General features: G+C 43.3%; 1 protein-coding gene across 1 annotated transcript in view; it reads left to right on the top strand.

The window, feature by feature from the left end:
- The window catches only part of DNAH9 (dynein axonemal heavy chain 9), a 275,746-nt gene that overhangs the window by 218,057 nt on the left and 44,182 nt on the right, over window positions 1–13,507 (top strand). The window contains exons 60-61 of the mRNA XM_066612893.1: window positions 6,072–6,265; window positions 9,393–9,541. Of these exons, the coding sequence (XP_066468990.1) occupies window positions 6,072–6,265; window positions 9,393–9,541 (343 nt within the window). The remainder of the gene's footprint in view (window positions 1–6,071; window positions 6,266–9,392; window positions 9,542–13,507) is intronic.

Raw genomic sequence — 13,507 nt, 5'->3', positions numbered from 1 at the left:
TGTCCAGTTGTGGTCGCCGCATCTCAAAAAAGACATAGTGGAAATGGAAAAGGTGCAAAAGAGAGCGACTAAGATGATTACGGGGCTGGGGCACCTTCCTTATGAGGAAAGGCTACGGCGTTTGGGCCTCTTCAGCCTAGAAAAGAGACGCCTGAGGGGGGACATGATTGAGACATACAAAATTATGCAGGGGATGGACAGAGTGGATAGGGAGATGCTCTTTACACTCTCACATAATACCAGAACCAGGGGACATCCACTAAAATTGAGTGTTGGGCAGGTTAGGACAGACAAAAGAAAATATTTCTTTACTCAGCGCGTGGTCGGTCTGTGGAACTCCTTGCCACAGGATGTGGTGCTGGCGTCTAGCCTAGACGCCTTTAAAAGGGGATTGGACGAGTTTCTGGAGGAAAAATCCATTATGGGGTACAAGCCATGATGTGTATGCGCAACCTCCTGATTTTAGAAATGGGTTATGTCAGAATGCCAGATGCAAGGGAGGGCACCAGGATGAGGTCTCTTGTTATCTGGTGGGCTCCCTGGGGCATTTGGTGGGCCGCTGTGAGATACAGGAAGCTGGACTAGATGGGCCTATGGCCTGATCCAGTGGGGCTGTTCTTATGTTCTTATGTTCTTATGTTCTTATCCCAGGTAAGCCACCACTACCCCAATGGGTGTCCTTGGACTTGTACCACCTCAGGAGGTGGCACAAGTTCAAGGAGAACGGAGCAGCTTGGAGCTGCTCCACACTGCTCAAGGAAGGGGTTGGGATCCAGCATAACAGCCGGGTTGCAGCCCTGCCTCCTGCTCCCTGCCCGCCCCCGGAACCACCCTCTGCCCGACCTCCCCCCACCCTGAAATACCTCCCTCCCACCACCTCCCCGCACTGCCCAGACCCATGCGTCTGCTGAGCTCAGCTGACGCAACCCTCCCTCCCCAAGATGGCACAGAGGCTGGATGCGATGGCGTCCCTGTGCCGGCCCAGCTGACTCCCGAGGAGGCACAAACATATTTTACGGCCTAACGGTCCTTTGCACCAGCATAACCCAAGGTTAGGATTGCGCTCATACAGCCCAATCCTATCCACACTTTCTTGGGAGTAAGTCTCAGTGACTCTAAGGGGACTTACTGCTGAGTAGACATGCATAGGATTGGACTGTAAGTCTCTGTAGTGGGTTTCCTTGGACCTGTACTAGCAATTTTGCTAGTGCAAGTCTGAGGAGAGAAAGCAGGTGGTAGGGCATGTTCTACCAGAACTTTCAGTCCATAGGATTGGACTGTTCACATATACATGCAGAGACATGGTTGCCACCAAAATGCACTTTGATACATTGAGAACACCATGCTTTTGTAAGGAATACATGAATTGTTTACCATATTGTGTACCCCGTTTCACATGGAGCTACAGTGTTTGTTTTGTAATCTTCTATGTAACAATTGTGGAGCAATGTAGTAAACAATTCACAGCCCAATCCTGAGCTGCCCATTGCACCAGGACTGCTGTGGCACTGAAATGGCTGCCACGGCATCCTGCACACAACAGGGCAGCCACCAGCTGCTCCTTGGGGGAAGGGGGCTTTCGTCCCCTTCCCCTGGGTAAGGCAAGTAACCCCGCAATGGGGCTGTTCGATTCTGCAGCAACTCTTGGGCTGCCGTAGAATCAGGAGCCTCTGTGTCAGGCCCACGGACCAACATAGAGGCTCTGGATGTGGAGGAGCAGAGCTATCTCTCCTGTCCCACTCCCTCCCCCCAGCACTTCAGGCTTGAGTGTAAGCACAAGAGAATGACATGTGGCATAGTGAGGTAAAGACTCTCCATATATCATTGGGCAAAGCCGACTCTTAGGTACTTCAGTGCTGGTAGAAAATTCTTTTGGAACCTGCTTTTTGTACATGCTTTTCCATGCTTTGTACATGCTTTAAATAGGGAACTTAAATACGTATGAATGAAATTACGTAACAACTCCATGGAATGTACCAACTTTATGGCCAAGAGTATTATTTTTGTAGATAGAGCCAGTAATGTGACAGCTTTGTAACAAAAGGCATGTATTTGGTGGCTGCATTTAACAAGGGACATGTGGGAAGGTTAGTATTTCCACTGAGACCACAACCAGCCAATTCTTGATTATTTGGCAGGGGGCTAATCCAGTGGTTCCCAAACTATGGGTCCATGATCCACAAGTGTGTCACAACCCAATTTTTGGTGGTTTGCAAAACTGACAGGGCAGATTAGGCAATGTGCATCAAGGATTAAACAAGTTGCTGCTTGAAGAGCTGGGGGAGCACTGCTGCTCAATCACCCTTATAGCCACAGATGTTTGAGCAGTTGGTACACTGAGACTCTGTTTTAGGTGGGCCCAAATGCTAAAATGTTTGGGAACTACTGGGCTAGTCTGTTCCAGCTAGGGATGGTGAGGGAAGAAGGATATTTTCTGAACACTTCTGCTGTCTAATAAGAGTGCGAACCAATCAGTGATAACTAAAGCCCTTTAGAGATGACAGGTCTTCATGAGACATCTTTTGTGTCCCTCTCCAGAAGTCACTCGTGCAAGCTTATGCTCAGAACTAAGTTCCATTGTATTCAGTGGGGCTTACAGCAAGTGAGTGTGTATATAGGACTGCAGCCTACAGGTGTGTATGTGTGTGTTTTAGATACTGTTGCAGGTTTATTCATTGATTCTAAGATTCACTGAGTGCTGACTGTCAGCATTGATAATCTAGAATGGGAGCATGGGCGTGTCATCAAAGTATCCTATAAATTAATTATGTTGTAGACAGTGTAGCTTTTGAATAAGAAAGAAATAAAGTTAGAGGGTAAGCTGAGAAATGATTGGTGGTAGGAGATTTAGCTTGTCAAATGCTATATTAGGAAGGTTGATTAAAATGTAGATCTTGCATGACATGCTGATTGAAGTTTTACATACCCATCATGGCTTTATTTTTACCTTCATTAGACTTGTGTTCATGAGTTGAATAATTCAGTTAATGTAGCCAAAGCAAAAGCCATCTTTAGCAAATGAATAATACAAAACAAAATGTAGTCTGAAAGAAGATGGCACACAGTTTATTTTCTACATTGATCTTTTTCTGTTAACAACTCCTTTCCAAAATAGAATTCTTATCTACCAACTTGAACCCATTGATCCTTGCTAGCCTGATAATGTTGTCTCTGTCTACCATGCCTATAAGTACCTGAGTTTTTGTAGCTATTGGCCAATTTGAGGAGCTGCAAGGAAACACTACAGGAACCTGAAGAGGGGAATTGGATTTTTCCCTCTATGCCTTCTACTGTATTCTTAAGGTACTTGGAGACAGATTACAACTTAAGAACACCTAAATTGGAAGGACTGGATATTTGTCCTGAATGTTTAATCAGTGGTTCTTTCTCCAGGCACATTTACACAGACTATGTGGGCTGCAAACTAGCATAAATAAAACAGTACAGCTGATCTTCTGAACTCCTACTGCTGGCTAATGGAACAGTACAGATAGTTTCTCATAAGACATTTGAGAGTCTCATTGTTTGTTGTCTTCCACTCAAGCAAAAAAAAATGACTACCTCATAATTCTTCTTAAGTTAGTCAGAAGAACTGTTGGTCTCTGTCCTTGCTCACCATGCTGGACACACATTGAACCTGATGTTTACCACTGGGCAGGTTGGTGGCGATCCATTTGTGGAGGAGATTAATATGATTCCTTTGTCATGCATAGGTCACACCAGATAGTCTTGTTGGAACTTCTTTCTTCCACTGGGGTGTGGGACCTATCCACTTTGGAGGCTATTAGATTCCTGTTGGTTATGGAACATTTTCCAACTGCTACGGCTGATTTTTTTACCATGGCCCTGGTCAACCTCTGGAATGGGAAAATGACCAAGGCCATTGATTTGATCTCACTTGTGCATCTTCCACTCAAGCCATAGAGTTTAGTCCACTCTCTGGTTTACTGGAAAACTGTTGGCAATGAAGTGTCTGGGTAGATTCTTGAGCAACAGTGAAGGAAACATATGACTATTTTGATCAAATATGAACTTCTCTGCAGCACTATCAACAGTGAAGAAAGTGTGCTTCTGCAGAGATTTGTTCTGTTGAACTGTTGTGGATAGTGCATGACTCTTACATTTGGAACAGAAGAGGACAGAAGATGAGACCCTGATGGCCCACTGTGACCAATTTGCAAGAAAACACATGGATAAAATTGCTTGTATCTACCCAAAACTCTGCTTTGAGAAATGTCTGATATAGAGTCCAGCAAGAATTCTGGAGCACAGAACTGCAGAGTCGGTTTCATATGAGGTGAAATATAATTAAACAATCCTAAACCTCTCTTTCCCTACTACATATCCTCTACTATATATTAAACAGGGGTATCCAAACTTTATAGCCAGATGACTACGTCATCTCTCTGACACTGTGTTGTGGGCCAGGAAAAAAAGAATTAATTTACATTTAAAATTTGAACAAATTTAAATTAATATAAATGAATATATTAGAAATGAAACATATGAATGAATGAAGGTATTGCAATAGTTCAAGGCCTATAAATGGCCTTGCACAAAGCAAAGCCAGCCTTTCCTTTGCTGCCACTGCTGCATCACAGACGTGAAACAGCAAGCAGTGGAGGGAGCCCTTGTCCCACAGCTCATGCGAGAGGTTGAACAGTTGCCCTCATGCTGAGAGCAGTTGTGTCCAGCTAACACAGGCTCCAGCAAGTCTCACTGGAGACTGGGGGCTCCCTGTGGGCCAGATTGGGAGTCCCCGAGGGCTGCAAGTGGCCCCTGGACCAGGGTTTGTGCACCCCCTTTTAAACCTACAGACATAGATTTAAACTGCTTCTGCCCTGGATTAATCTGAATTGCTCCACCCTCCTCACCTCATAGCTGCTGTTTCCTAAATGTAAAGGGAGATCCAATCACATATCCAGTCACAGATCTCCATTGTTTTATCTGGTTAACGCCTCAGTCATATCAAAAACTGCCCTTGTAGTGTTCAACCAAGTCAGCTGCGATCTAGTTTGTTGCCATACAATATTTATTTTAAATTTTTTAATCTCATGTTTTGCTTCCCAAAAGGGAGGTGCTCCTGGTGGGTAGCAATATATTAAAACACACACAGAAAATACAATAAAAATAAAATATTTAACAAAGCGAAAAATAAAAACACATTAAACAGTAGACAGCTCAAGAAAAGCAAAATAAAAATAAAGTAAGTAAGAGGCAACGGAACAGATCAGCATAAACTTAGGCCCCAAAATGAAAGAACTGAAATATTTTCTGTTGCCATTAAGGGAAAATGGTATTTCTGTTGGTGGATAATTTGAAGGGCGTTTTCTGGTAGACTTTTCTAGGAAAGGTCCTGTTTGTTCTCAGTCAGCCCAATCCTGTTCCCTCCCCAACAGATGCAGTGACACCAAAATGTCTACTGCTGTATCCTGTGGGGGTGGGGGAGTTGTGGAGGTCTCATCGGGTAAGCTGCTGCAGTGCAGAGGGGTCTAAGCATTCCTGTAGTAGTGAATTTGCTGGTTCAGGTCCACATGGATCCGCCCCGTGGGATCAGGTTCAGCAAGGGGGCTAGGATTCAGTGGCCGCTGCTGCCACCCAACCCATCCCCTTCCCTGCACTACTCCGCATGCTGCAGGAGCACCTTTTATGACTGCCATAAGCTAGGCAGGGTCAGGCCTGGTTAATACTTGGATAGGAGTCCGCCTGGGAATACCGGGGGCTGTAGGCTTATACCATAGTCTTTCGAGACTGAAGGTTGCCAACCAAGGCAGATACCACCTCTGAAATGTGTGTTCTGGGCCCAGCAGAATTGAGCCGTGAGGTGTTTGCAAGGAGTTTACCCTTACTGGTGGATTGCAAGAAAATGTTCATGACTCACAGCAAACACACCCCTCCCAAGACAAAGTAGGTACCTTTTTAAAATGAGGTGCTAAAAGATAGTGCTGGACCCGAGATTCAGAACCCCCATGACTGTGAAGCTTCCAGTAGCTAGTGGTGCCAAGAGACATTCCATAAAATCACACGTATGAGGCTCCTGAGTCTAAGTAATGGTTTCTGGCCTCCTCTAGGCACTGTCATCCATGGAACAATTTCGCAACTTGGATCGGGACATTGAAGGTTCTGCCAAGCGCTGGAAGAAATTTGTGGAGTCTGAATGTCCTGAAAAGGAGAAATTTCCTCAGGAATGGAAGAACAAGTCAGCTTTGCAGCAACTGTGCATGATGAGAGCCATACGGCCTGACCGCATGACGTATGCTGTCCGGTAAGTTTTGTTCACAAGATAGCTGAGCCGACCCTTCTCTGGTGATGCAAAAAGTTAAACTTTGGAACAGGGTGTCCACAAAATGTTAAATGAGTTATCCACCTGCTTAAACGTCTTGTTATATGTTCATATTCCTGGTTTAAAGTGAATCTTTCTTATTTCCCCTCCTTCTTCCTACTCACTCCTTAATCAGAACGGACTCCGTCGGTGATGTTCACTTAACTCCTGTCACATCTAGCATTGTTTGCCATCCTCAGGATGCTGATGATAGTCCATCATAGTGTTCCAGCCTGTCTCCCTTCATCTGCCACAAATACATTCACTTCCAGTCTTTCAGGCATCACCTGTTGGGTATCCATTCTTAAATTGGAACTTGCCATGTCCATATTTAGTGAATACATTGTCAATTAAGTTTCAAACTTAATTCTGAGACATTAGCCTAGAAAGTTTTTGTTTGGAAATGCGAATCATGAAGCAAAATATAATTCAGAATTAATTTCAAACTGAAATTTGAATGCAAGATGGAACTTTTTTTCCTGTCATGCTAGTTCTATCTTGGTGATATTTTGTGGTAGTGACAGTATTAACTATGCTGGAAGGCAAAACCCAGATCTATGATCTTAATCACAGTGTTTGACCCTACCTGTGTAGGGTAGGGTCAAAAAATCTTTTGTGTCACATTTTGGGAACACAGATCTTCCATTGCAATTACTATGTTGCTGCTGTGTCTTAAGAGTTTTTAGTTTGTTATTGTTTTAAGCTATTTGTACTTTATAAGCTTTTGAAATTATGCCTGGGACATTACACATGAGCCACCTTTGGAGAGACTCTTGGAGTAGGAGAAATGGGATGTAAATTTTAAACATTCATAATAAATGAATATTTTGCTATTTTCATCATCCTTCTCCTTGACTGCATAAACAAATCCACTTTTTCATGTGAATGTTCTCTTAAGGGTTTGTTTTATATCTTTTTATTAGAAATTATTGTTGCGCAACGCTATTTGTGTTGGGGAAAAAAAAAATGGTGCCATCTACCCAGGGAGAAAAACAGGAGCTCTCGGTGACTTCATGAACAGCAACCTCATGCTATCTTTCTAGCACATCCGAGTGCAAGACACCTGCCCCCTCCCTGTCTCTCAAGTTTTAAGAATAAACTATTCTAGCAGAAGCAACCACTCTCTAATTTATTGCTGTTTCAGTTAGTAAATTGTTTATGTCTGTTATTTCTCAGAGGCCATACTCAAAAGGATGTCTTGTAGTTATTCAGTTCCAACAACAAAAAAAGTTCAGTGGATGCTAGTGGTTAATGTAGTTATAAGTTATTTAGGCTGAAGTCATATGCGCACTTTCCTAGACGTAAATTCTGTTTAACTGAGTAGGACTTACTTCTGAGTAAACATGTACAGGATTGCACTATTAATGAAGCAGACTGAGCATATGTAAACTTCAGGTGGCATGTAAGAGTAGCAAAAGTACTTCAAGAAAAGTGAAAGGTCTTTTACTCCACCAGGAGTTGTTTGTCATTCAGAATCTAAGTCTTCTCTTGGCTGACATTTGATAATGTCCATACGCCTGAAGGTTCTGATTTGGCTTTCATCAACTACAAGATATCTGAGGGGAAAAATCTGCGTTCATGTTCTATAGAGTTGCAGACTTGGAAATCACAGGATCATCTAGTCCAAGGCTTTGCTCTAAGAGGATATCTGATGCCTGCAGCATTCTTTTACAGATGGGACTGTCCATTGAAAACCTCCAGTGTTTTTCACAATGGTTTCCTAACCCTTGCACAAATAAATGCTCAGAGCACACTTGACAACTGATGGTGAATGTAATGTTGGCAACGAATTCTACATGAGGAAAATTCCACCCATCTCTGTGGGTTCTGTCCAAGGAGAACCCAGAAAAGATTGTTGAGAATACCTAGCAGAATTTGCAGAATCTTCCATTGGATTCTGTTACTCACCGAGAAGATTTGATAGGTCTGGCCAGAGGCCCCTAATCTTCTGTGTATGTTGATGATGTCATTGGCGGTGAGCCAGCACTTAGATATGTCTTTATAGGCCATGCCTGTATTGTGCAGATTGGAACTCTTCACCAGCTCTCCAAATAAGCTGGGGACTGGGTACACAATCTGCACTTATGTTGTAGAAGCTGTGCAGAGGCTCCAAATGCTAGTAGCCATGCATAGTGCACACAGCAGAGTTTATTATTTAGATATTTGTACATTGCCTTCCACCTCTTAGGTGGCTCACATTTGGCCTACAGCGCAGTAAAGAGTTGCTAACCACCGAGGCAGATGGTGGACCTCTGTGAGGGAACGGGCATAGTCAGCTTTTAAAGGCAGAGCGAGCAATTGCATTGTATTATAAGAAATGTTGTGAACATCTTTTAAAAAATGAAATCACCACTGCTCATCGATTTTGCACAATAACTGCAATCCAAAGGTGATACTGAACCAGTGTAGGCCCACTACGCTGGCTCCCAAGTATTACAAATGTGCCATAAGGCGTATTTGTGCAACTCAGGAGCTGGCTGGGCTGGTGCAAAAGCCCAGGCCAGCTTCCCAAGGCTGAATCCGGACCCTTTACTCACCAGCTGGGATATGTTTGTGCCAGGTGGTGCAGGGAGTGGAGAGGGTCACAGGAGGGCTTTTCAGGAGTGGGAAGGAGCATTTTTCGGCAGAGAGAGAGCGGAACAGGAGGCAAATTGGGCCGGGGGGGTGGGATTGGTGGCAACAACGCATGCTGAATCCTAATCCCCACTCCTGGACCTTGCAGCGTTACACAGACAGCTCAGATATGCACCAGCTAAATAACTGGCACAGATCCAAGTAGCCCCACAGGGGTGATGGGCTTGACATGGGATAAGGGGAAAAATATCCCCTTACCCCAAGGTGGCCTCCAACCTGCACTGGATACGGCAAAGTCCACTTGGCCTGCCTGTTCCAGTGCAGGTTAGGATTGAGCTGCCCTTTGTATGAGGGACAATGGTAAAGTTACTAGTTCTCAGACAATACACAATACTGCACTTTGGTTAAATTACATGGCACGCTTCATTTTATAACATTGGCTGCAGTCAGTCTCTGTTTTCTAAACATTACTGACTTCAGCAATTTCTTCCAACAGAGATTTTGTGGAAGAAAAACTGGGGACTAAATACGTAGTAGGAAGATCTCTGGATTTTGCAACATCTTTTGAAGAGTCAGGACCTGCAACCCCCATGTTCTTTATCCTCTCGCCTGGAGTCGATCCCCTAAAGGATGTAGAGAAACATGGTAAAGTAAATTGTATGAGTTAACTGACAGCGTGCTAGAATTATTTGTGGCATTACTTGGGAAAGAAGTTTAACCCAGTGTGGGGCAATCCTCATTTAGGGAAGGAGCCTCCTGTCTGTAGCAGGCAGGGTCAGCATCCAAAGGAAGCAAGGGGAGGGGCTTCCACTCAACTTCTTTGAGTGGCCCTGCTTGGGCAACAAAAGCACTGCTCCTGTAGAAGCTTATATTTAAAACATTGTATTTAGTCAGAATTTTCCTAATGATATTAAATAGCACATGGAAAAGCAAAACGATCAACAAACAAAAATAGAATGCAATACCACTTCATCAGGTTTGTTATCTCCACTCCATCATCATCCACTTCATAATAAGTTTTACAGGTCCAACCTTGTTATACACAAATTTTTTATTTGCAAATTTGACTCAACACGAATGGCCCCTGCAAATGAGGAAGAATGTGCTGATCCCTGAGAAGGGGAAAAATGCACCCCTTTAAAATCACAGTTTGAAGAAAAACTGCTTTTCTTACTGTTGTAGGGAGACAGTTATGCAAGTGATCATGACATTCTTCGACTGAGTCAGGCAAAAACGGGTTCTAATTGCTGACTGCCTCTCTACAACAGCAAGAAAAACTGTTTTAAACCACAATTGTAAAGGGATGCACTTTTTAATTTTTTTAAACTGCTTTTATTTAACACATTTTATGGTATCAGCAGGGAGTCCCAGAATCAAACCCCTGTGTATGTCGAGGTACAACCTTATTCCATTGAATTCCAATCTATTTTTCTACTGTTTTTTAACCCATGGATTTTTTTTTCTCCACTAGGAGTTCTGGAACGGAGATGACCTGTATTCTATCTTTATTCATACTCACTCCCATTTCTCCTTCCTTTCCACCCTTTATAGCTAAGGACTAGTTGCAGTGGGAAGACCTTGCATTAGGCCAGGTTTTTCCTATAAGGACTTCACAGCCTTGCCAATATCTCCCCCACCCGTGGGTTTTGTGAATGATGGTTCACAAAAACAACAGCCGGTGTGATGCCCAGAACATTTATTGACAGCCTTTCCCCTTCCTATGGCCTGAGGGCACTGATGAATATTAAGCCACATTGGCTTGGCCTACTCTTTAGGAAGTAGAACAGGCCACTTTGACTGAATACAGAAACTGTGCTTCCACAGAGGAAGTGTTCCAAGTCAGCTACTTGGCTTTTGCGCAAACATTTCCTAAGCACTAAAAGGCAGATTTTTTTGTTCATCTGAAACTTTTTTTCAGAAGGGAATGTTAAGAGAGCTGTCAATACTCAAGTAGGTTTTAAATAGACTACACACACCAGTCTTGTTGATGATTTATGGTTTTAGGCAATGGTTTGCCTTCAAGAGTTCATGTCATTCACAGCTATGATCAGAGTACTCTAGGATCCTTGTTGGTATTAAAGTGTCAAGGGAATGGGCTTTTCTGTGTATTTTCTTTGCATCATTGGTGTTCTGAATGTGTCCCATCTTCAGAACTCTGTTCATAGGGCTGCTGTTTCCTGCTCGATTTGTATCTCATACAAACCATAAAATATAGATTATATTCATATAACCGATAACTAGCACAATAAGCACATATGCATCCATCAGTTTTGGAGTTTTGCATGGTAGACAGAGGGCACCATTGAATTTTTTGGTTGTATTGGTTAGTGGGATGTGGCTATGTGGGAAGTCATGACAAGCTTCTGCACTTCAGAATTTACCCCTACTATGTCCCATCAGTGGAGGGTGCAACACAGGAGTCTTTTTGTTGCTTTTTGGCAGAGTGTTTCTATACCAAGAAGTTCTGCCTATGAAGAGAAGGGAAATATTTGGAAGCTTAAAAGCTCAGTGTGGAGATTCAGAAGAAGTGATTTTGTCACTCATAGTGTACCCTTCCCATGACTATGCAACACCCAAGTTTCAGTGCTGTGTTTTAGCATGAATATTGTCACTTTCCTTTTTGGTCCCTTGTTTATTCAACTTAGAATTGGAGTGCCTTTGGGGAAAAAAATCAGTTTCTTTTCCAAACAGTGGTGCCAGAATTACAGCCCAGGTATTAGCACATGCAGATCAGAACGCTGAGCATACAATAGGTTTGATTCAAAAATCCTTTTAGTTGTCTGTTTTATGTATGAAAATGCCCTATGGCTCATACCCATATTTTTTCATGTACAGTGTAGGATCCACGCATTCACATTTGATTTTGATGGAAGGGTATATTATTCAGCTACAAGAGAGACATTTAGCTGTCATTTCAATCTAAAGATCCCACTGCACATCTGATTGGACTGCCACAGCCTGTATGAATCAGTGGTATGTGTGGGTGCTACTCCTCCATCTCTGTTCATCTTGATAGTTTGGGGAGCTAGCTCTAAATAGGGGAGGCCTCATCGTGGCTAGCTGTAGCAGATGCTTAAAGAAAATGTTCTTGCAGCCTGTGCAGACCATTTTGTAGCTGGCTTGCTAGCTAAAGGCATTCTGCCATTCACCTGCTCTTGCAGATCACTGTGTCAGAGAGGTGATGCTAATAAAGCAATGGCCCTGTTGCTTTAAAATCTTCAGCCCGTATGGATTCAGCATGGAAGTGTATTTACTCTCCAAACAGTTTGGACTTGCCTGTTCTGCCTGCATCCTGAGAATTAAAAGGCTGTTCTAGACTTTGAGCATCAAATAGAATAGCATCTCATCCTAATGTCTTCATATTAGCACACCATCAGAGAGAGTTCAGTAACATCTATGCTCACACTACTACTTAGGAAATTCTGACTACCTGTAGTTGTTTATGATAGGTCCTGTAAGCAGTGCCTCCATACCTTCTCCTATCACTAGAGAAAGCTATTCAAGGTAATTCGTTTTCACAAACACTAGGCTTGCCAATACATCCACAAAACATTTTTACTGGCTTGCAAGCATACCCTCTCTCTCTACCACGGTCCACACTGTGGAGACTAATGTAGAAGCAGACTAGAAGGCAATTAAGAAAAATGATATGTGGTTGATTTTATCACTGTTTCTAGTACAATCTTAATCTCAGGGTGCTTTACAGATGCATGTAACAAAAACCTAAAACATAAGAAGCCTTGTGTCACTGCTGTAAGAAGTCCCTGCTGTAATACTTTGTCTTCTTGAAGTGCCATGCAATAATACAAGTGTCTATTCTTTATTCATGAACTCCATACAGAAACACAGTTCCTTCTCCTCCTCTAGGTAGTGATGTACAAGTGATGACAGAGGAAGTGACATGAACAACCTTGAGCCAGGCTGTTAAGGGTCTTCAAAAACAAACAGCATTTAGACAACCTCTCCCAAACAGATTTGCATTTCACAGCAGCCAGTTCAAAAGTGAAAGAAGAAGCAAACTAGAAATTACTCTCCCACAACAGTAAAAGGCGTAAGAGGCCTTGTTGTAAGAGGCGACTAAACAGCCACCAGGTAGATGGGACTCATTAGCCTGGGAAGGCAGCTCATCTGAGAGAAGGAAAACTCTGATCCCAAACCTCCACTGCCTTGTGGCTACATCCAGTTATGGAAAAGGCTTCAGGAGTCAACCTCAAGGCAAAATCCAGAGCCGGAGTCCCTGAGGCAGTTTGTGGCTGAACACAGTCACGTTCTGGCAACTGCTGCAACGCCGCTGGAACCAACCGTATTGGCTTCTGCCTTTCCATTGGACCATTTTAGCGACGTGGAGAGGGGGGATTTGCTGCATGGGTAACAGTCTATCCTCCATATCTACTTTACCAAGGCTTCGTGCACTGGAGAGGACGCTCTGTTCTAGAACACTATTCAGAGCGCGATCCCATAGTCTTCCGAGACTGAAGGATACCAGCTCTACAACAGTAAATACCTCACTGAGCATTTGCAGCAATAAAGTTTTCCTTTATTCGATGCATGGGGGCCACACACATATATTCACTTTGGTCATTCATGACAGATTGACAGGCTTTCAAAGAT

This window comes from Tiliqua scincoides, chromosome 2 (genome assembly GCF_035046505.1).
Source record: "Tiliqua scincoides isolate rTilSci1 chromosome 2, rTilSci1.hap2, whole genome shotgun sequence".
NCBI lineage: Eukaryota > Metazoa > Chordata > Lepidosauria > Squamata > Scincidae > Tiliqua > Tiliqua scincoides.
This window is presented reverse-complemented; position numbering and strand designations above follow the sequence as displayed.